The sequence below is a fragment of the Ooceraea biroi genome, chromosome 11 (genome assembly GCF_003672135.1).
Source record: "Ooceraea biroi isolate clonal line C1 chromosome 11, Obir_v5.4, whole genome shotgun sequence".
Taxonomy (NCBI): domain Eukaryota; kingdom Metazoa; phylum Arthropoda; class Insecta; order Hymenoptera; family Formicidae; genus Ooceraea; species Ooceraea biroi.
In genome coordinates, this window is record NC_039516.1 from 13229330 (window position 1) to 13249467 (window position 20138).

Genomic DNA, 20138 nt, shown 5'->3' on the forward strand with positions numbered 1-20138 from the left:
TTTGCGATTAATTAATTAATTCGGCAAGTGAGTGTGCGTTTGGATTATCCGGGTCTCGCGTGATTTAATCGCACGCCGTAACCGAGCTAATGTAATTTCATTCATTTTCGAGAAGAAGGCCCAAAATCGCGAGATTCCACGATCAGATTCACGCAGCGCATCCGTCAGTAACGTCGTCCGCGTTAAGAGAGAAAGAGAGAAGCAGACGACATCGATACTAGTTGTCGTCCTGTAAATTTCCATGTATCACGGCTAGTTACAATATTTAATTACAATATTTAACACATGATTGTTTGAATGACTTGTTGCAGTACTCGCGCGAAAGAGACAGGATGCTGTCGGCTTACTTTGTGTGTTCCGGCTTCGTCTACATGATTGTCGTGGTCGCGATAGCCATCACTCTCGTCTTTAGCTTTGGGTAAGACGTCTCGGCTCTTCTATCTTCTTACCTCGTTTTATAAACGCACAGATAATATCTTTATGTTTCTCGTACACATTCGTGGCTGACAAATGTCTATTCATGCTTTGCTAGATTCGAATCGCCTTTCATATTCATGAGTGCACGGTTGCGGAAACCGTTCGATAAGTGCACTGACGTAAATCTAACGGCGTCACTTACGTGACCATCGAGCGGTTTCTTGCAAGAAGCCAAGCTCCAAAGTGGCGGTCGTGCTTAAATCTCCGAACTCTTCGTCTTCCAGGGACGTTCTACGTAAGAGCGTGTACTTCTACGTCTGCACGGTGATTAGCATACTAGTGATAGCCCTGGTCAATGGTGTCTTACTGGCGGAGAAGAACGAGGTAAGTCTTCTTCTCACGAGCGATATCTTTGAGAGTACACTCGCGCGATGGCAATATTTTTCCGGCATCATCGCGGAAATCACGGCCAGACGCGCGCGCGTATCGATGCGCGAATAAATCGCGCGATACATCACGTACCACGTATAGGATCGATGACGAGCCTCTTTGGAAATGTGCCACTTCCTCTTGACCTTGACCGGATGGCAGGCTTCCAGGTCACTGCCGAAAACATCCCGGTCGTAGCGCGCTCATTGATTCCCCGATGATCCCCGGGATCAGCTCCCGTTTTCATCGGATTTAATTAGTCGCGAGGAAAGGGTGTAATCGTGCGCGTTTTCCAGAGGGTACCGCAATGGGTGAGGAACGCGGCCTTGCAAATCTTCGAGAATCGCATCGTCGCGCAGAGCGTCGCGACCATCGTCGTGTTCCTGACATTCATCACGGTGTTATCGCCGCTGGTAAGTGATTGTATGCTATTTTATCGCAATCATGCGACATCGACATCGACAGTAATACGATCTTGATGTTTCACGAATAGAACGTACACTCAGAGATTTAGCAATTTGCAAATTCAAATGGACGAATGGTTTAAAATCTGCTCTCGAAAGTATGGAAAATCCATTATTATTTTTACGAAACATCAGTCGTACCGGTTAAACGGTTTATCCGTAACGACGTCGTTTTTAGTTTCTGCTCTTTTAGTTCCTTTTTCCTCCTTTTTTTTAATCCAATAACCGATCCCGTCATCCAGAAAACCCGTTTTGCTGGAATTATAGCGCGATGTAAATTAGAGTGCTCGACGCTAAAACTTTCAACGATAAATTGCGCGCTGGCACCGACGTAACAATTAATCATGAGAATCGCGGAATAATACTGTCGCTTTGTAAACAGTTCCGCATTAAATAACGAAGAGATGGAAAAAATGTCATATGCACTCGGCATTAACCATCGAACGATCTGCGTTTTCGAAATGACTGTAAATAACATTTTTCGCGTTGCTTTTCTCGTTGCAGATTACGCTAGAGGAAAGCGAATCTTGCTCCAACAATAACACGGAACTAGTGGAGAAATCCGTGCTCAAGGAACCGCTAAAGGGAACCGATAACGCTGTCGACACCTGTTACTACATCCTGTTCTGCGATGTAAGTTAAATGTAAAATGAGACATCAGCATCGGAAAACCGAGACGTTTGCTAAATGAGCCTTCACTCGAGTCTGTTATGAAAGACACGCAAAGAATAAAAGATATCAAAGATATCCTAGAAAGGACTTACGAATCCTTAATTGGCAAAAAAGAAAATTGTATGCAAAACTAACGAAATTAATCTGCTATCAACGTAGACTGATGGTTCTCATAGCATCCAAGAATCTGATTTCGTCTTATTAAATTGCCAAAGTCTTATTAAGTCTTATTAAATAGCGAAACCCGTTAAAAATTTATACAGATATAATTATATCATTTATATTATAAAATCATTAGTAAAGGTATTTGTTACAAAGATTAAAGATGTATACGCGTTGTCTGTAAAATTTCGTGACGCAATTCTCAAGAAAAATAAGTTCTGAAAATAATCTCCACAGAACAACGCGAGAATTCGCGATTGATATTACGCGATTGTTACTGATTGCAGCTGTTTCCGGTTCTGGTGATGCTAGTAATGGTGACCTGCGCGGTGTACCAGATCCTAACGTTGGTCTTTAAAGTAGCGATATTGAGTATTGTTGTAACTTGTTATCTCGGGGTCAGTATTTACCAGGCAGTGAATGAGAACAACATCGTCGAACCCGCTGGAAGATGGTTGGCGGGTGTTTTGGTGGTTTTCTTCATGGCCTGCTTAGTGGCACATTCTCAGCACACCGAGGCTACCTACAGGTCGAATATACAATTGCGCTTTCCCGCTACAACAATACCTCCAAAACTTAAGCAGCGTCAGCTCGTGAATATATCCCGAAGTTGCATGTTACAAACCTTTGAAACCCTCATGGAATTTCCCACGAGAATTTTCGTCCGCAGCTCGGCGATTCTCTCACAGAATCGATTTCCATAGAATAATTTCGTAATCGAGACGGAGATCCATGCATGTAAAAGTCGCAAATAGATTCCTTGGCGCAATGTTTCGTAAATGCGTCGACGCGTTATAAAATATGTTAAAACGCTTCAAATTTAAATTTGTAAGGAATACGTCCTTGAGGAATACAATGGAGGAATACAATACAACAAATTATGGAGATGTAACTGCCATGAAAGTCTATCAATAGAATAGAGAAGTCTACTAAAATCATGTTATATTACAATATGCATTACATAACACCGCATTAGAAATTCGAAAATGGATGTTCGAGCGCTTTACGAAACATGCGGCATAGCCTAAGAATGTGAAACATTTTGGCGAGAAAGAAACTTTTCTAACTTGTAGTCGATATGAAGAAAGAATACTAATGTATTTTATGTACCGATACAGATTAGATTTCCTGTGGAAATTACAAGCGACCGAGGAGAAGGAGGAGATGGAACACCTAAAGGCCTACAACCAGAAACTACTCGCGAACATACTTCCGGAACACGTGGCCGCCCACTTTCTGTCTACGGTCAATTCAGACGTAAGTTCTACTTGAAATATTTCAAGAAAATTTTCACAAAAGTGAAATATAGTCTCAATTATTATCTTCTACTCGTTACAATTTTGTGAATTCTAATTTATGATAGAAAATTTCTTCTTTCGAAGATTTCTCACAGACACCCTGTACACACGTCTGGCCTAATTACTGCGATTCTTTTGCAGTCTCCTTACACGACAAGTAGAGCGCTTGAAATACAATGGATAAACACTAGAATATTCACATTCGATGCATTTTTTAACGAGGTTAACGATTACGGATTAAAGAACAATTTACAGGCGAAGGTGAATGTATACAGAATGCCTCGTGTACATCTTGAAATTTAGCTTGCTAGAGTTAACCGGCTTTCTCGTAAGCTTCTCATAAGAATCTCGCGTTAGCAGCAGCTTCAAATATTAAACGCAAGAGAGCAAAAGCGCTTCTTTATAAACCCTCCTGCTTAAATTGCGAACGTATTAATCGCATCTGAAACAGTTACGTCTTTCAATTGCGAAAAGAATCCACAATTGTTCTAGAAACGATGTTGCACGTTTGTGATCGAATCGAATTGCAATCGGCAGAGTTTCAAAATTTTACTCCAGCCGTATAAGCAAAGACCTTCGATGACCGTGTTAAATCGTCCTTCTAAACTGGATCTTAACATCATTTAACTATTTACCTAATTTGTCATGTCTTCTCGTGCAGAAGCAACTCTATTTCATTTACCGAGTTAGATCCGAGGCATGTACATTTCAACGCGATTTGCTCAAGTCAGCAGCCTCCAGGCTACTTTCGTACAAAAGTCTGAACAATTAATGAGCGAACCACGTAAAATATTACACAAGTTTCAAATTGTGCGAACGGTTGTCGCTAAAACTCTAAATTATTATGACTTGATAGCGCGGCTAGAATTAAATTCACAATTTATTGTCAAAAGTGCGCGATTAAAACTTTCTGAAAACTCACATTTTTAAGAAAAATAAACCATTCAGATTTATCTCGAGCACGATGCACGTTCGTCGATCGATTCGCAGGAATTGTACCACGAGCAGTGCGACTCCGTGTGCATAATGTTTGCCTCGATCCCGAATTTTTCGGATTTCTATGACGAGCTCGAGGAGAATAAAGACGGCATGGAATGCCTCCGAGTCCTCAACGAAATCATCGCTGACTTCGACGAGATACTTGCCGAGGAGCAGTTCAAGTACATTGAGAAGATCAAGAGCACGGGTGCCACGTACATGGCTGCTTCGGGTACGTTCCTCGCGCATTCTTAGTAGTATCGACAAGCCTTTGATTCGCCTCCGAAGGCTGTTTCCGCGCCATCGGCTTTTGTATCGTTCTATAACGTATTTCGGAAGAACAGCGACCGTGTGCGCGATCAATCGCCAGATCGGCCAGAAAGTTAATTCAATTAGATTAGCTGGACCATTTTCTAACTGATCCGGTGGCTCGTACAATGGCTTCACGAGGATATTGTACGAAATGTCGCATCCTCATCACATTTCAAGATCGAATAATTCTGAACAGCTTATACGCTTTCTTTTTCAAAATACTCTAGAGTTTCTGATAAGTAAGAAACATTTTTCATATTAGATACAAAAAAAGTAAATAAAAAACAAATTATTCTTGAGAGCTCCAATATTTCTAATAGCATTTTAAGAGTTTTGAACATTACTTTTATTGAGGAAAGCTCCGACCGACCGACAATTCAAAAGATATTCGACTTTTATCTACTATTCATGTATCTCAATAACTAGCTTTTTATTTGTTTAATGGCATTGATTTTATTTGATTAATGGTCTTTCGGATGTATTCTCGCTAGCTTGACGTTAAAAACTTGCTACTTTAATTTCAATGCTTCTCTAAGTGCACGAAGGCGAATCCGATTTTCCACGACCACTTGACTTTTCGCGCAATTTCCCAACAATTTCCTAGCAAGGCAAGCTCACTAATCAAATTACGAAGGACAATGCGATCGGGATGTCGCCGTTGCGCAAAGTTCATCCCTGTCTCTCTCTCTCTCTCTGTTGCTTCAGGCTTGACGAAAAGCACCTGCGACATGCGGGATTTCAAGCACGTAGTCGCTATGGCGGATTACGCTCTGAGGATCCGCCAGCAGCTGGCCGATGTCAATGAACACAGCTTTAATAACTTCCGCATGCGTGTGGGCATCAACATTGGACCGGTAATGTCAAAAAGCGTGAGGCGAGCAATTCTCGACCGAACGTTGCGTGTTATTGTATGAATAATCTGTATATCGTGGCTTGGAGTACGCGAGAAACCAAATATACATTTCAAAAATTTTATTTATATTGTAAAGTGCTCAACATTAAATAATCTTAAAAACCGTTAAACTTGAGAATTAATCTTTAAGATCATTGTTTCTTAATTACGGCTTAATGTTAATTTTAACAAAAAATGTGTCCTGTATTATTAATCTTGAGTCTTTTAATTTTAAAGATAACACGAGTGTGTCGCGTATCCGATTTTCTCGCGATATTCTCGAAATTTTCTTCCATTCGATCCCAGCTGCGGCCCAGAAAGAGAATCTCGACAAAGCCACTGGGGATTCTCAGAGACGAACGGGAACTTAACGCGCGACGGATATTGCACAGGTGGTTGCGGGCGTGATCGGCGCGAGGAAACCGCAGTACGACATCTGGGGCAACGCCGTGAACGTCGCCTCCAGGATGGATTCGACGGGCGTGCTAGATGGGATTCAAGTCACCAAGGAAGTCCGCGATATTCTAGCCGCCAAAGGATATCCGATCAGCTGCCGAGGCACGATCCAGGTTAAAGGAAAAGGCAGTATGATAACTTACTTCCTGGATGGGCCGAGAGATATCAAGGAGCCTAATGATGCCAAAATCAGAACGAATTCAAACAACAACACCGACACCACGGAGCAAATGGTCGTCAGCAACAGCAACGGGATCGTCTGATTGGTATTATTAATACTTGTATATTAATAATCGCAAAACTAATATCTGAATTTTATTCGAAAAACTACATTTTTCTTTCGAAGCTGAATTTGTCATAAATTTTAGCAAACGACAAATAGTGTCACAATATAAAGTTTTCAAAACTTTATCGAGAAAATAAAGATTTTTGTGTTTGCGATATTCACTCTTATTTACATAATGATTTGCTGAATATGATACGATGCATGCTTGATGCAATTGCAATATTAACCCGACAATAGACCGCACAATTCTGTAACAAATTTAGCTTTACGAAAAATGCATATTTTGACGAGGACACACATACATAATCAGTTGCGTACAACATATGCAACGGATATTCGTATCACGAGAACTTCGTTATGCCGAAAAAAGTCCACTTTACGCAGAGTGCTTCATATGCATATACGCGTGCAAAAATTTTTGTTCTGTAAAACGAGTGAATTAAAATAGCGAAGCACACTATACAGTCATGAAACTGGACAAAGCAGTGGTGATTGCGGACTCGAAAACAATTGAAGTTTTAACGCGCGCAATCATGTAACAATTAGAACATTTACGATTCTTCAATTTACAAAATCTAAAATTCGATAATTACATCGATAATTACAAAAAAGTATATGAAAATATAATTCTTCAAGCAGTTCGATATTCGATTTTCCTTTATGAACGCGGAAGTAAACAAAGATTCAATTAGCCAGTTTGTGTACCATGGAGAATTAAAACCACAGTCAAGAACGTAACGTTAATTTCGGATAATATTACACAAATATTTGAAATAATTAAAAATTTCTGACGAAACTTGAGCTTCGTCGAAAATAAAACGTTCATATTTTTTACGGATAAGCTTACACTGTTTTGCCAAGAATATCACTTGTACACATAATGCATCGTCGATTATTAACGAACCGATCATATTGGCAGGTGGGATTGCTTGAGCAAGGATTCACGATGGACGATAATGTGTCACGACGATAGAAGATATCAATCAATCCTTGTGCATCTGCGAATTTCTCTCGAGCACAAAGACAATCGTGTGATCTCCAAAGCGCCTATGTGAAATCGGAATCGTCGAGCGTCGTCAATCTATTCTTGGTGAACGGAATAATTGCGCCATTAGTTTTAAGTCTCGAAGCGAACGAAGCGAGGCATGATCGACACTCGCAGAAGACAAACCTGGCATTTAAGCGCAGATTTCGTGTAATTGTTTAACTGTTTAGCAGCTGCAAGTGTTTAACAAGCTCGAGGTAAATCTACACTGAAATGCCAGACTTTAGCTGCGAGCGATAACTCGTTCTCCCGCACACTCGTCGTACTTAAGCTATCTCTGAATGATGCCTACGATATATGTGATTGTGTATTGGAAATATTTACTTTCTCCTCGAACGTTAATCTAAAATTAACTGGAATTTTGCAATAATTTCTCGGTGCTCGAACAAAAGATATTCGTCGCCAGGAACGTCGACGAATGTCCAGATAATTTCTTTCGAGGATGAACAATTAGACATGTCTGATATTAATTAAGTTACACAACAAACATGGTCAATTTACTTACGCTTAAATAAAATAGCGCACAATTCTTTCATGACACAAGTAGCTAAAGTTCCTCAAAATGTTATTATTTCAAATTATTTTTTCAGATATCTTTATACACGTGTTATTGAATCAATTTTAAATATTAAAATATTTTTTATGATCTACCAATCTGCTTTGAGAAATGCCACAAATAATTTCTAAGATACAGAGAGATTAATTCACGACAATAAGGACAAAGCCTCATCCTCGAAGAAATGGACATGCATAATTTCCGAACACACATTTGTGCATCTAGTATCAAACATACTATTAATTGAGAAACTTGGACCAATACGTTAAGTCATAAAAAACGATTAAAAGCTGTCACAAATAATTTACATATGTCATCTAATACAAGGTAAAACGTTCGAATTTATGTTATAGCGCACGTCTTAAATAGAAGTCTCATTTTTCTCATTTGATTCAGCATGTTGTTGACCCGAGTCTTTCGTTTACGATATGTGATTTGTACATAGCAACTTCGTTATTTTGAACAAATTTTTAGATTATCATGTAATATTAATCTCTCTCGTGACGTGTCCGACGAGTTGGGAGTTTCTGCATTATTCTAGTCAATAGCGAAGGGAATCTCCCGCAACTAAATACACAGAAACAACCCGACAAAGATTGAGCCTGATACAACGAAACTGTGGATGAACGAACCTCATACGTATAGACAGTTTGCTTTAACAAGAACGGGACCATGGCGTGGTAATGACTGTATGCTAGACTCGATGATTGAATAATAGCCACCTGTAAGGATACGGGAATATTACCATTTTACTTCGTAACAGCGTGTCTGCTCTTCGTAATTACACTAGTTACTATTTTACGAAGAATTGTTAAGATAAAAATTGTTAAAACAGATCATTGAAAAGAGTTTTAAATAATTAATCTATTTTATTACTTTATTTTGCTTACGATTAGAAAATATATGTTGGAAAAACTGCAGATTTTATCTGTCTTTTCTTGCTGCAACTTGTAGCACTTTTGTTCATTGCAATACGTAACTTATGGAATTTTCAAACGTGTTACAACTTGTAACTTACAAGAGATCTTTTATTTATATAAGAGTTTTTTGGTTGATAAAGAGCTTTAAATGGTCCTTTGCCCATCCGCAGTTGGAATTCTATCTTCGTTTTAGAATTTCGAAGGACGTAAAGTAAACTCATATAATTAATAGAGTAAACTCTGGAGACGCGGAAAGTACTGCAAGCGTCGGACGAGTGATTTTCTACATCAGTCAACTTTCCAACGGAAATTTAATAGAGCTGCACTATATCGTGGCGTCGAATATCCGATAAACAACGTTCCGTTTTTCTTCTTATTGATTTTAACAATCTCTGCAAAAAAACGTTCAAACAGAACGTCCTCCAATTTAACTTTCTGTTAATATTCCATAAAAGAAACCATGAAGAGACAAACTATTGAAGATACGTTAATTAATTGCGAAGATTTCTTATTCGCAGCGTTGAGAAATGAATTCGGCAAAGTTAATTAAATTATTATGCTGCAATCTTTGATTAAATCTTTCATGTGGAAACGATCGATCGTCCGAACGGCTTTCTCGCAAATGCAAAGTGCATTCCGTGGCATTCGATGTCAAATAGATTAGATACGTTTTCGCGAGCATGTACATATGTATGTATGTATGTGGTGCGCTTGAGAGCACATGTACAAACTTGGCCAAAGTGTATACATAGATGTTAATTACGTTGGTGTGTCGGCGCGGCGTGGCCCCAAGCTCGAGGTCTTCTCGATCAGAATATACATATCGATCTCCTGTGCGCGTAGGCAACCTTTTTTCCAAATGATAAGCAGAGAAAAAGATTAACTATATTTGTTATAGAAAGAACAGTAGAGCACGTAACGAATATTTTGACAAGTCTAATCTAATTAATTCGACTAAATAATTAACTTGGCTGTCGTGTTTAACAGGCACGCAATTTAACTCGTCAAATAAAATGTCACGCACGAAATATACTATGTCAGATCTCGAACTATGTCGAATTGAATTAAATGCTGATTCTCACAGAATCCGATGATTCCGTGAGTTACGACAAGACTTTACGATTCTAGGTTTATCGCCGACCAATCGTATGGTGCACGATCTGATATAAGCGTTGAATTTGTGCTTTCGCGAGAATTTTAATGTCGCTGGCAGGTCCGGCTAATATTAGATGTTAATTGACATAAGCGACGAAGCTAATTCTAGAGGCGCAATTGTTGAATCAAGGCGATCGAATTGTACTAATCCGCAGTGGATCATTTGTGTTAAGATCGACGATTTTTACTTTTTTAATTTTTACTTTATCTCGTTTATTTAAATACAAGTTCGGAACTGATTTGATGGACGTATATATGAATAATATAGTAACATTAAAAAATTATTATATTCAAATATTCAAATATTCTTTGTAAATGATCTTTCTTTGTTATGATAATGTCAATCGATAAATGCTAATTTTTCATCGAAAAGTATTTTGTCAGGAACGTCATGTAAAGCACAAATCAAAGCACAAGTGATCCATGTTAACCGAAACTCAAATTTACTGTACGTTATACCATATCGGAATAATTGTATAAGCTCTTGCGTCATAAGTCCATCTACTACTACGTGTTAGAGTCTAAGAGCCTATGTTAGTGTCGAAAATTTAATCGTCCAAATAATGGCGACAGTCATTAACTCTGTCGACGAGAATGATATACTCCACTGTTGTTAAGTAAATCCGAACGACTGATCCCTGAAGAAACTCCTTGAAAAAAAGAACTCCTAAGATTGACCAATAGAGCAATTTATTTTTCGATTTTTTAAATAACTTATAGATATTAAATAAACAGGAAGTAGAACAATTAAGACATAGTACACACCAAATGAGGAAATTTACGGCTCGTCGACAGTGCGTTAACAGCTGTTACAACCAATATCGTAGAAAGTATCTGATTAAGCATCGGAGTGAATTGATCGATACAGAACAGAGCCGACTGTTTTCCCAAAGAAAGGCAAGAGCGTTTTGCCTTCCCAGATTTCCGAGTAACTTTCCTACGATGAGAAAACTTTGTCTACGACGTCGACAGAATGTCGCCGCCGATCTTATAGTCAATACGCAACGATACGAATGAATAGACGGACGACTGCTAGCCAGAAGGAAACAAGACGCAGGACAGAAATTGTATTATTCGTAATCGTTTCCGAGGAAAATGTTGATGTAACTTTCGTGCGCGTGCGCGCGCGCGCGATGGCCTAAAAATTCAGTCTACCGAAGACACGCATCTATACCATAGCCATAATGCGCGCCGTGATTAACACACTGATGATATAAAATAAATTTTTAATAAAATTAAGCTGTCCAGTTTTGAAAACCCTTTCCTCCATATAAAAAAAGAAGCTAAATAGTTATATAATTATGATATTTAATATAATTATGTTTATATAATTATAATATTTAAAATATGATTATTTCATAGCTTTGTTTTTCTGATACTCGTAAACTAACGAATTTTAAAAATTTTTTCTTATATTTTCAGGCTAAACATATATCTAATTCTTCAAAAAACTGATTAAATTGTTAAAAATAAGAAGCATCAGAAGAATCATAAGAAGACGGATTAGATTCTACAACAATTCATAACTGAAAAAGCAAAGGTTGACGTTTAACAATGGAATATCGTCACAGACTCAAACAAAACCTGCTTAACTCTTTCAAATTTCCCACGGAAACTGAGACCCCTCAAAATCAATAACTCGCGTTACCTAACGAGTGCCAACTACGCGGAAAGTTTACCAGCCAACGTCGAGACAAATCGAGCGTTTCAAAGAAAAGTTACCTATTTCAAACTAAACGGCAGACAAGATCAAATGAGAGAAAATCGAGAAAAACAGAAAATGCTGCTCGTGTTCGCCGGTAAAATTTGCAGGAATTTCTTCGAGTTTTCCAGACCGCGAGATGTCGCCGGGGACTTTAATCGGTTTTATCACCGAAAGGATGGCCGACTTGGCTGTTACAGTCGATGGTAGGGTACTGCGGCGAACATTCGACGGAGCACGTTGTTGGTCGTGAACATGTAACATTGTCAGCTGATCACGCGTCACGAAACCGCGCAAGGTGCACCGAAATCGCAGCGTCACAATGCATTATTGCGGTGTTCACGCGCGCGCAGGTCGTCATTATCGACCGAATCGTCTTGCGATTGGATAACACCAAGCTTCGTCGAGTGCCGCGCGAAGGGCCTGATTTACATAAAAGTCATCCTCGACGAACCGCTAGTGGGAACAGACGCAAAGTGCCGAGAGAACTCGAGCGGCAAACACGCATTGGCCATCAGCTGTTACATCAGCATTTCGTGTATTACGTTACCCGCGTGCCGGCACGTTCCGCGCGTTGCTGCAGATGTGAACTACATGTGCGGATGATAATGTCATGCCGGCTTGTAGAGTTTATTACGTGACTCCAAAAGTGATCCACAGCACTTATCACTTATTTACTATACACAGCATATTATCGACAAACAAATTTTAAAGATTATCAAAAGAGACAAAACGCGGTTCATCGAGTGAGAAAGCGATATTGGTGCAGTATTTGTGTGAAGTTTAAAATTGAAGCACGATTTTAATGTTGCCTATGAGGATTCCATTGGTTTCGCATAAAAAGATTAGCAGCAGAGTCAAACGGGTACGTGTAATTTTTGCATGAGAACTAGATTTACCCGGAAGCGGTATTAATCTTGATCGACGAGTTTTTCTCGTCTTCGTTCTAAATATGGAAAATTGCGTAATTAACTCTTTTGAGACATGTACATATATAATTATTGTATAAATAACTAAATAACTATTGTGCTTTATAGTTGCGTAAGAATTTAAACATGTAATACAAAAATTCAAACTTGATGATAGAAAAAGATAAACGACAATGCCTTGTTATCGGCATTTAATTGCTTTCGATCGCACCAAATAATTAAGAAACGATTTTTTAAATTGAAAAGATTAATTTTATATGCCTATCTGCAATGTTATCAAATCGACGCGGAAAGAAACAATTAAAAGAAAAGAATACAAATGCTGATATTCGGATAACGTATCGAGACCACGTATAAAAGAATTGCAACAACACTCGAACAATAGCTCGACACATATCCAGCCAATGATAACGATAACTAGGTAAATTTTCTGTCATGAGAGACAAACATGAGCATCCGTATCTGCTTTTTGTGTGACGCACAGCAATATTTTTCAGTAGCCCCGTAAAATTCGAACGTCTAATCACTAACGTTACAACATCTCGTTATCATAAATGTTACAGCAATATCTCGCAGTGTTCCCACTCATTACGATAAACTCGTTTTTGATAGATATGTATTAACGAACGAATCGATTCGTTTTTCTCTTTTCACGTGTATGTATATTTTTCACTTTCACAATACTCGGACACGAAACAATTATGAGCTGGCAAGAAAAAATTTAATTATAGCGACAACGTATCAGACGTAAACTTTACTTTCGATTTGATCGTATATATTCATTTCGGTATCGGAAATCAATTAAACAACTTTCCATTCTTAATGGATTCTAATACACCATACGAGCACACAGTGCACCATAATGAAGCATGAGAGCACATATCAACAATTAGCTTAATTAACAAGTTGATCCAGAAACACATGGTTAATCAAACGCAACAATATGCATGCACTGTTGGTCGTAATATTACGTGAATTGCTGTGCAATTGTCCAAATGTTCTTGCAGACAAAAAGGAGATGAAATATTTAGATAGCGAACATTAGCGCTCTGAAATCCTGCGGCCGATAACGCGAATAATTAAAGCTAATGGTAGAGATAAACGACGTGTTCCTATCTGCTCATTAAGGAGAGACTAGTTCAGCGAATTTCGCGCAGATATGCGTGCGTGTAATGGTGACTGTAATCGACGAGACGTGCAATTCGAGATGCAGACTCGGCAAGAATGACGAGCACACATGAGAAGCCGAAAAGAGCGTAAAAATCCAGATCTATGAAGAAATCGTTAAAAAGAGGAATGGCGAATCACGCAGCAGCTCATGGCGAGATCAAAGCCGAGGTAAGATCTTTTTCCGCTCCGATTTAATTAGCGAAAAACAACGTATTGTATTCAGTTGTCATTGATCTTTCTTGAGGATATTTTCACCAGTGCTAATGTGGAATTATGCTTAAGATTAAATAAAAAAATAAGAATCTTTTAATCTGCACGAACAGCTATCAGATCTCTTCCAGTATATTCGTTTTCAATTTATTCGTCGTGAAATTAGAATTGCTTGCACCAAGAATATTATCATTACTGTTTCCTGCCTAGATAAGTTCGAGATTCGATAAGCTACAAGTCAAGAGGTCAAAAATGTATGTGGTTGGATATCGTAGCTAATTATGTGTAGAAATAATATTGCATTACTATACTTCGCGTATTGGGGAGATATATTTATTAGAATGTAAACGCAAGTGATAACAATAGAGAAATTAACATGTACATTTCAATAAAAAAATTACGAAGCTAAATTATTAAAAAAAATTAATAATTTTGTGGCTTTTAGACGACGCTACGGATAGAATCCCAGAGAAATAGAATATGCAGAAAATACTTCGGATGGATAAAATATGTATCAGTGGAGCCAACCATGTGGCTCTACATGATGGCCTTCATGTTCACGTCGGTAGTCGAGCAAGACTTCTTCAGGTACAAAGCGTGTCGGGTGGATCATGGATATTCGGAAGAAATCTGTTCGCATCTGAACGACGACGATAACATAGCAATAAAGACCAAAGTACAGGTAAGAATAAAATGTTTCATGCTCGAAAAAAGCAGATAAATGAAAAAGAAGAAACAAGAAAAAGAAGATGTAAAATGTGCAAACGAATAACGGGATAAATTTGATAATCGCTCATAAAACTACTAAATTCAACGACATCGCGTGCAAATATTTAAGTAGATAATTGCTCGGTAGTTTATGGCACTTATCGTGCCATATGCCACGTGCGACAATCTTACATCCGATATTCTAGTCGCAACAATGCAACTACAATGTCATAGCTAAGTACTTATTGATCGAGGTAGAGATAACGGGCAGCTGTAAATCGGCAGAAATGTTATCAAGACAATTATCAAAGCTAAACATCCGCCTGAAAAGTACGGCAAAATTGTGTGCAGTTTAAGAAACATATTTCAATAAATCTAATATTCGAAACTCTTCTGACACATAATATCTGCGTTTCGCTAGTACTTCTTTGCAGAAAACTTAAATAAAACAAACGAAGAGCAATCTAACGACTAATTTAATGACGAGACTTCGCATGATGTTTCATAAGTTAAGAAAAACTGCCATTATAACCAGTTTTTTTCTATGAATGCATGATACTCCAATTTTTCTCTCTTGGCCGCAACTCGGGACAACGTTAGCTACAAACTTGATGAAATTATCTCCCACGATTCGATCAAGCTCTATTAAGAACAATCATCTTGCAGATGACGGTCTCGGAATTTCATCAATGGAACGACATCGCCGGGCACGTGATGCCCATTATCTTGGCAATGTTTTACGGCAACTGGAGCGATCGGCGCGGACGCAAAATACCGCTCGTCCTCGGTTTGACGGGAAAATTGATTTACTCCTTCATGGTCGTCATTAATTCGATGATGGATACTTGGCATCTGAACATGGTGGTATACACGGCCACCCTGCCAATGAGCATCCTCGGCGGCGACGTCGCGATCTTCGGCAGCTGTTTCGCGTATATATCGGACGTATGCTCCGTGCAACAGAGAACCCTGAGGATCACCATCCTGGACGTCGTTTACCTCAGTACTATGCCTTCGGGTAAGAACCAATCCCAAAATATTGAAAATTGTGATCGATGGCACTCTCGCTTCATTTTCTTAATTTTCTTTTCGAATTGCAAACATTCGCAATTATAAGAAATAATTCCTTCATCGTTTACAGGCGTAACATTCGAATCTAGAGATCTATCGTGTTCTCTTTTGCAGGAGTTGCGCTCGGATCTTATGTATTCAACAACGTAGTCAACTCATCATACACAATCATGTTCGCCGTAAACGCGAGTTTGCTCCTGCTGGCGATCCTGTACTCGCTCGTGTGGCTCAAATGGCAAACATCAGCGCAACAGCAACCGCTCTCAGGTGTTAACTGGTTGGTGGACTTCTTCGACATGAGGCACGTCGCCACAACGGTGCGCACGCTGGTAAAACCGAGACGGCATCACGGCAAATTGCATCTATGGTTACTTCTGCTCGCGATGTCACTCTACACGTTCCAGAGAGACGAGAAACCCAAGAGTCAGATGTACACCTCGCTGATATTCAAGTGGAACGTGACGGACTTCAGCAACTTCAAAACGTTCCAGTCGTCTCTCTTCGTTCTAGGTCAGTTCCAGATTTGATGAAATTCGATTCGAGCTGATGAATCCGCGAGTCAATTGGTATCTGATCTTGGGTTGTGTGGCCTTTCCCGAAGGGACGTCAAGTGGAAAGAGAAATTTCTTATCGACTTTCACTGGCTAATTTATCGTCTTGATCAATAACAATAAAAAACTTACAATCCTGTACAAAAGAGATCGCTCGTGGAAGTTTCTTTTCTTATAAGGAAGCAGAATCGTCATTGCTGGATTAAATTTGAAAATATTGTAACTATCACTTTCAGATATTATTTCGAGATACGAATATTTGAATCTTTTTAATATTCGTATTTTATTATTGTGAATATACGCATTTAAAATTCAGATCCAGATACGAATGATAAACGACAAGAATATTTTAGACAATATTAGAAAGTGCTATTATAAGATTCAATCTAAAGTATCTTTTTTCTCAACAGCAATGCTCATCGGAGTGCCTATTATGAGTAAACTGATAGGAATGAAAGACACTTTCATCGTAGCGGTTGGAGCAATAGCGCATGCAGCTGGAAGAATAGTATTTGTCCTAGCGGATAGACCAGAACTGTTTTACGTAGGTAAGCATCTTTCTCAATTTCTTACGAAATTATAATATTTCCAAACATAAAATATTATACACCTTTATCGCGTAATATGCTCTTGCATTTTGGATAAAATATGTATCCGTCTCGTGTGCTTAAAATTAATTTTTTTTATTTTATAATAAAATGATCACAGAAATTAATTCATTTAATTAATTCAATTAATTTGATAATCATTTCGCAGGTGCTGCTGTTGCCGCGTTGGGTCCTGTGGTAGCTCCTGTACTCAGATCTATGACTTCGAAACTGGTACCGGTAGAAGAGCGAGGTACACAATCACACTTGTTGCATTTAAATCTAGATTCTTTTCTCATAAATACTGACAAAATTTTGTACAGAAATTAAAACCGGATTAATCTTTATGGATTTCATTCTAATAAGTGTCATTTAAATTTTCATGGATGGAAGGAAACGTGTCTATCTTCTGCCTATATTTTATAATATAAACATAGATTAATTGTACCTTTAATTTCTAGGAAAGATATTCGCGATGCTCTCCGTATGCGACAATGCGGTACCACTTTTCAGCGGCACTTTGTATTCTCAACTTTATAACGCTACAATACATACAGCGCCAAGCTCATTTTACTGGTTGACATTCTCTACGCAGATTGCCGTGCTGTTACTCATCATGTAAATGAATTTTAATTTCCTTAGACATCGTTTGACATATTTTCACATGCTATTTCTTGCATTAGTATTACAATTAAAAAGTTGCGTTGTCTCGAATTCGGATAATCAAGTTTCAAGAAACTGTTAAAATTGTAGGTTGATCCACTTCTCATCGTGGTCCAAACACATGACGGAATCACAGGACATTGACGACGAGGCTGTGATTTCATCTTTGCCAAATACTTCAGAAGCTAGCTCATCGAACGACGTAGTCACATGATACGTAAAAATCTCAGCACGTGTAATAAAGATTATTAGAGTCATGCATGCATAATGAATCACAAGTCAGAAACAACAGCGATTTTCCATTACTATCTTAAGGCTACTTGAAACTGCCATTGTATTTAGAATAAGCTCGAACATATCACAATGCGTATAGATTTAAATAGCGAACATGCTTCTTCAATTAGAAAACTGTTAAATTAGAATTTTACGAGCGTCAAGATAAAATAATTTGAATTAACGATATTTATGAATGATAAAGTTTTACTGATATTTCGAATGAATAATTACATGCGAGAGTAAAAAAGCATTGTTATATACTAAATGTGACATATAATTTTGATACAAAGTAGCTTCCTAAATAATATTATGTTAAACAATGCGTGAAGTTAATTGTTTAACAGGGAAGTAGATTGGAAGTTTTATTTCGCGTGAGAGTATTCGTTATGCAACGTTATGAATCGTTGCATATTAGTGTTACATTATTAAATTTTATTATTTTAAGATACTTATAAAAAAATCCATTCATTGTAATTAGCAAATAATAATAAATATGTTTTACGTTCTCTCGTGAATTATTTTTTTTCACGAAGATTGAAAAAGTGAATTGCATGTATGCAGAATTACTCGGCGCGATTAATCACAATTTTTATTCTTACTGCAATATGCAATGTATGACACTTTTCTGATTATCAGATGAATCATAAAACAATCTCGATTGCAAGTCATCACAAGTCACGTACAAAAAAATTCAATATCGCGATGACGTATACACGTATGTTAAAAATATTATTAATGTCTCAATTCTTTTTAAGAAACAAGTTATTTTTTACAATATTATCAACTTTTCGATATCATATTTCTCTCTTGCAAATTGAATCTCGCGTGAAATATCTACAAAAGTAAAGCTAAACGTCAAATTTGACACTAAACTAACTGCCCGAGGAAATTCTCATCTAAGCAAGATTGAATCCAATTTCGTCGAAAAATCTCTTGTTGTTTGACGCAAACAGCGGCACCGGCGAAACGGGTTTTCGAGATCGCGATTCGCATTTACACAATGTTTAGAACGAATCTGAGAAAGCTACGATATCCATTAGCATTCAACGTGTGCAAGCATGTCAAGGCCTGTTGGTAAATTATTCTTCGTCATTCAAAATTTTCGATGCAGGGAATTGTTCTCCATGAAGCGAATCCTAAGGACGCAATGAGTTATTAAAAGACATCTTCTTCAACTATATTTTGTTACTACGATTTGAAAAGTTAGTCGGTAGTAAAAACCCGGGATTCCCGATCAATCACGATTTTAGATCCAATCAGACTCGACTCTCTCGGATTGTCGTGTGTTATGCATAGAATCAAAAGTAAACATCATCTGCATTTGCCGCGATTTATGCATTACGCGTATCTAACTGATTGAATGCTAGACGAGCGGAGGCGGGCATGAATGAAAACGAGCACCTGTTCAGTTCCTCGAATGGGAATTCCTTGGACACGAGTGCGGGACATACGGGCGATATCGCTTCTCACCACGTATCCTGACCCAAATATCCACCTCTCAGAACTCACCGGTATAAAAAGTCTGCTGACATTTGAAGATGCGTACTGTTCGCCTCGAGCATCGCTTCGTCAAGGAACATCTGAGATCTTCGATATCATGGTAATACGCAACGTATCGAAAATAAATATTGGCACTTTCTACGATAAGCTGCAACCTCTCGACGGAACTTTCCCGAAGATGGAGATCAAAGAAATATGAGTAACGTGATTTACGCGATGCTGCAATCTTTCAAAAAGGGCAACTGCACAAGCGTTTCGATCTCGCGTGGAAAAACGAACTGTTACGAACTGTACGAATTGAAATTTATAGCTTACGAATATACGAAGATGTCTCCATTTTTATTAATGTAAAGTAATGTAAAGAACGTATTAATTTAAAGAACGAGAAATAATTGTTTCTGATATATCGTAATGCATTTCGATATATCGAATTGTAATTTACAATTTCTTGACCTGTCGACGTGTTAACGCGAAATCGCAAATTAACGTGTGTGAATGCGGAAAATTACGATCGCGAGGATGAGAAGCCCAATAAAGTCCGAGCGATGCATTATTCAAATCGCTAACTCGATTGTCAATCGGCCGCAAACTTAGAAATAAGATCTCTCTCGGTTTTCTTTCCTGGTGCGCGGTTAATTTCCACGCGAATTACCCGCTGACGATTTCTGCATTCGAACGAGAGTCAGCCGTACCGTATATTTTTGCCAGGAGGTTTACCGATGATAACCG

At 38.3% G+C, this 20138-nt stretch overlaps 2 protein-coding genes across 4 annotated transcripts in view; both read left to right on the top strand.

The window, feature by feature from the left end:
* Positions 1-11281, top strand: part of LOC105275369 (adenylate cyclase type 6) — a 77454-nt gene extending 66173 nt beyond the window's left edge. For both annotated transcript variants that reach the window (XM_011332157.3, XM_011332158.3), the window contains exons 14-23: positions 312-418; positions 702-801; positions 1143-1259; positions 1815-1943; positions 2432-2673; positions 3263-3401; positions 4433-4652; positions 5438-5586; positions 6017-6346; positions 7286-11281. In XM_011332157.3, coding sequence (XP_011330459.1) covers positions 312-418; positions 702-801; positions 1143-1259; positions 1815-1943; positions 2432-2673; positions 3263-3401; positions 4433-4652; positions 5438-5586; positions 6017-6343 — 1530 coding nt within the window. In that variant the 3' untranslated portion in view covers positions 6344-6346; positions 7286-11281. The remainder of the gene's footprint in view (positions 1-311; positions 419-701; positions 802-1142; positions 1260-1814; positions 1944-2431; positions 2674-3262; positions 3402-4432; positions 4653-5437; positions 5587-6016; positions 6347-7285) is intronic.
* Positions 11282-11925: 644 nt separating this feature from the next.
* On the top strand, positions 11926-18415 carry LOC105275368 (proton-coupled folate transporter). 2 transcript variants are annotated; one of them, XM_011332156.3, is made up of 10 exons: positions 11927-13094; positions 13681-14011; positions 14264-14307; positions 14499-14735; positions 15428-15779; positions 15947-16342; positions 16794-16931; positions 17140-17223; positions 17432-17588; positions 17724-18415. In XM_011332156.3, the coding sequence occupies exons 4-10, from the start codon at positions 14583-14585 to the stop codon at positions 17845-17847; spliced, it is 1404 nt and encodes a 467-aa protein (XP_011330458.1). In that variant the 5' UTR covers positions 11927-13094; positions 13681-14011; positions 14264-14307; positions 14499-14582; the 3' UTR covers positions 17848-18415. The 2 variants fall into 2 exon arrangements, with proteins under 2 accessions (XP_026829529.1, XP_011330458.1); XM_026973728.1 differs by lacking the exon at positions 14264-14307 and having other exon boundaries at positions 11926-13094.
* The last annotated feature ends 1723 nt before the right edge of the window (positions 18416-20138 follow it).

Bases quoted from the DNA above. Each gene is read 5' to 3' on its own strand.
- LOC105275368 (XM_026973728.1), top strand. From the start codon at position 13,946: ATGAAGAAATCGTTAAAAAGAGGAATGGCGAATCACGCAGCAGCTCAT. The intron at 16,343-16,793 runs GTCAGTTCCAGA...TTTTCTCAACAG, and splicing joins GTCGTCTCTCTTCGTTCTAG to CAATGCTCATCGGAGTGCCT. The intron at 17,224-17,431 runs GTACACAATCAC...TTTAATTTCTAG, and splicing joins GGTACCGGTAGAAGAGCGAG to GAAAGATATTCGCGATGCTC.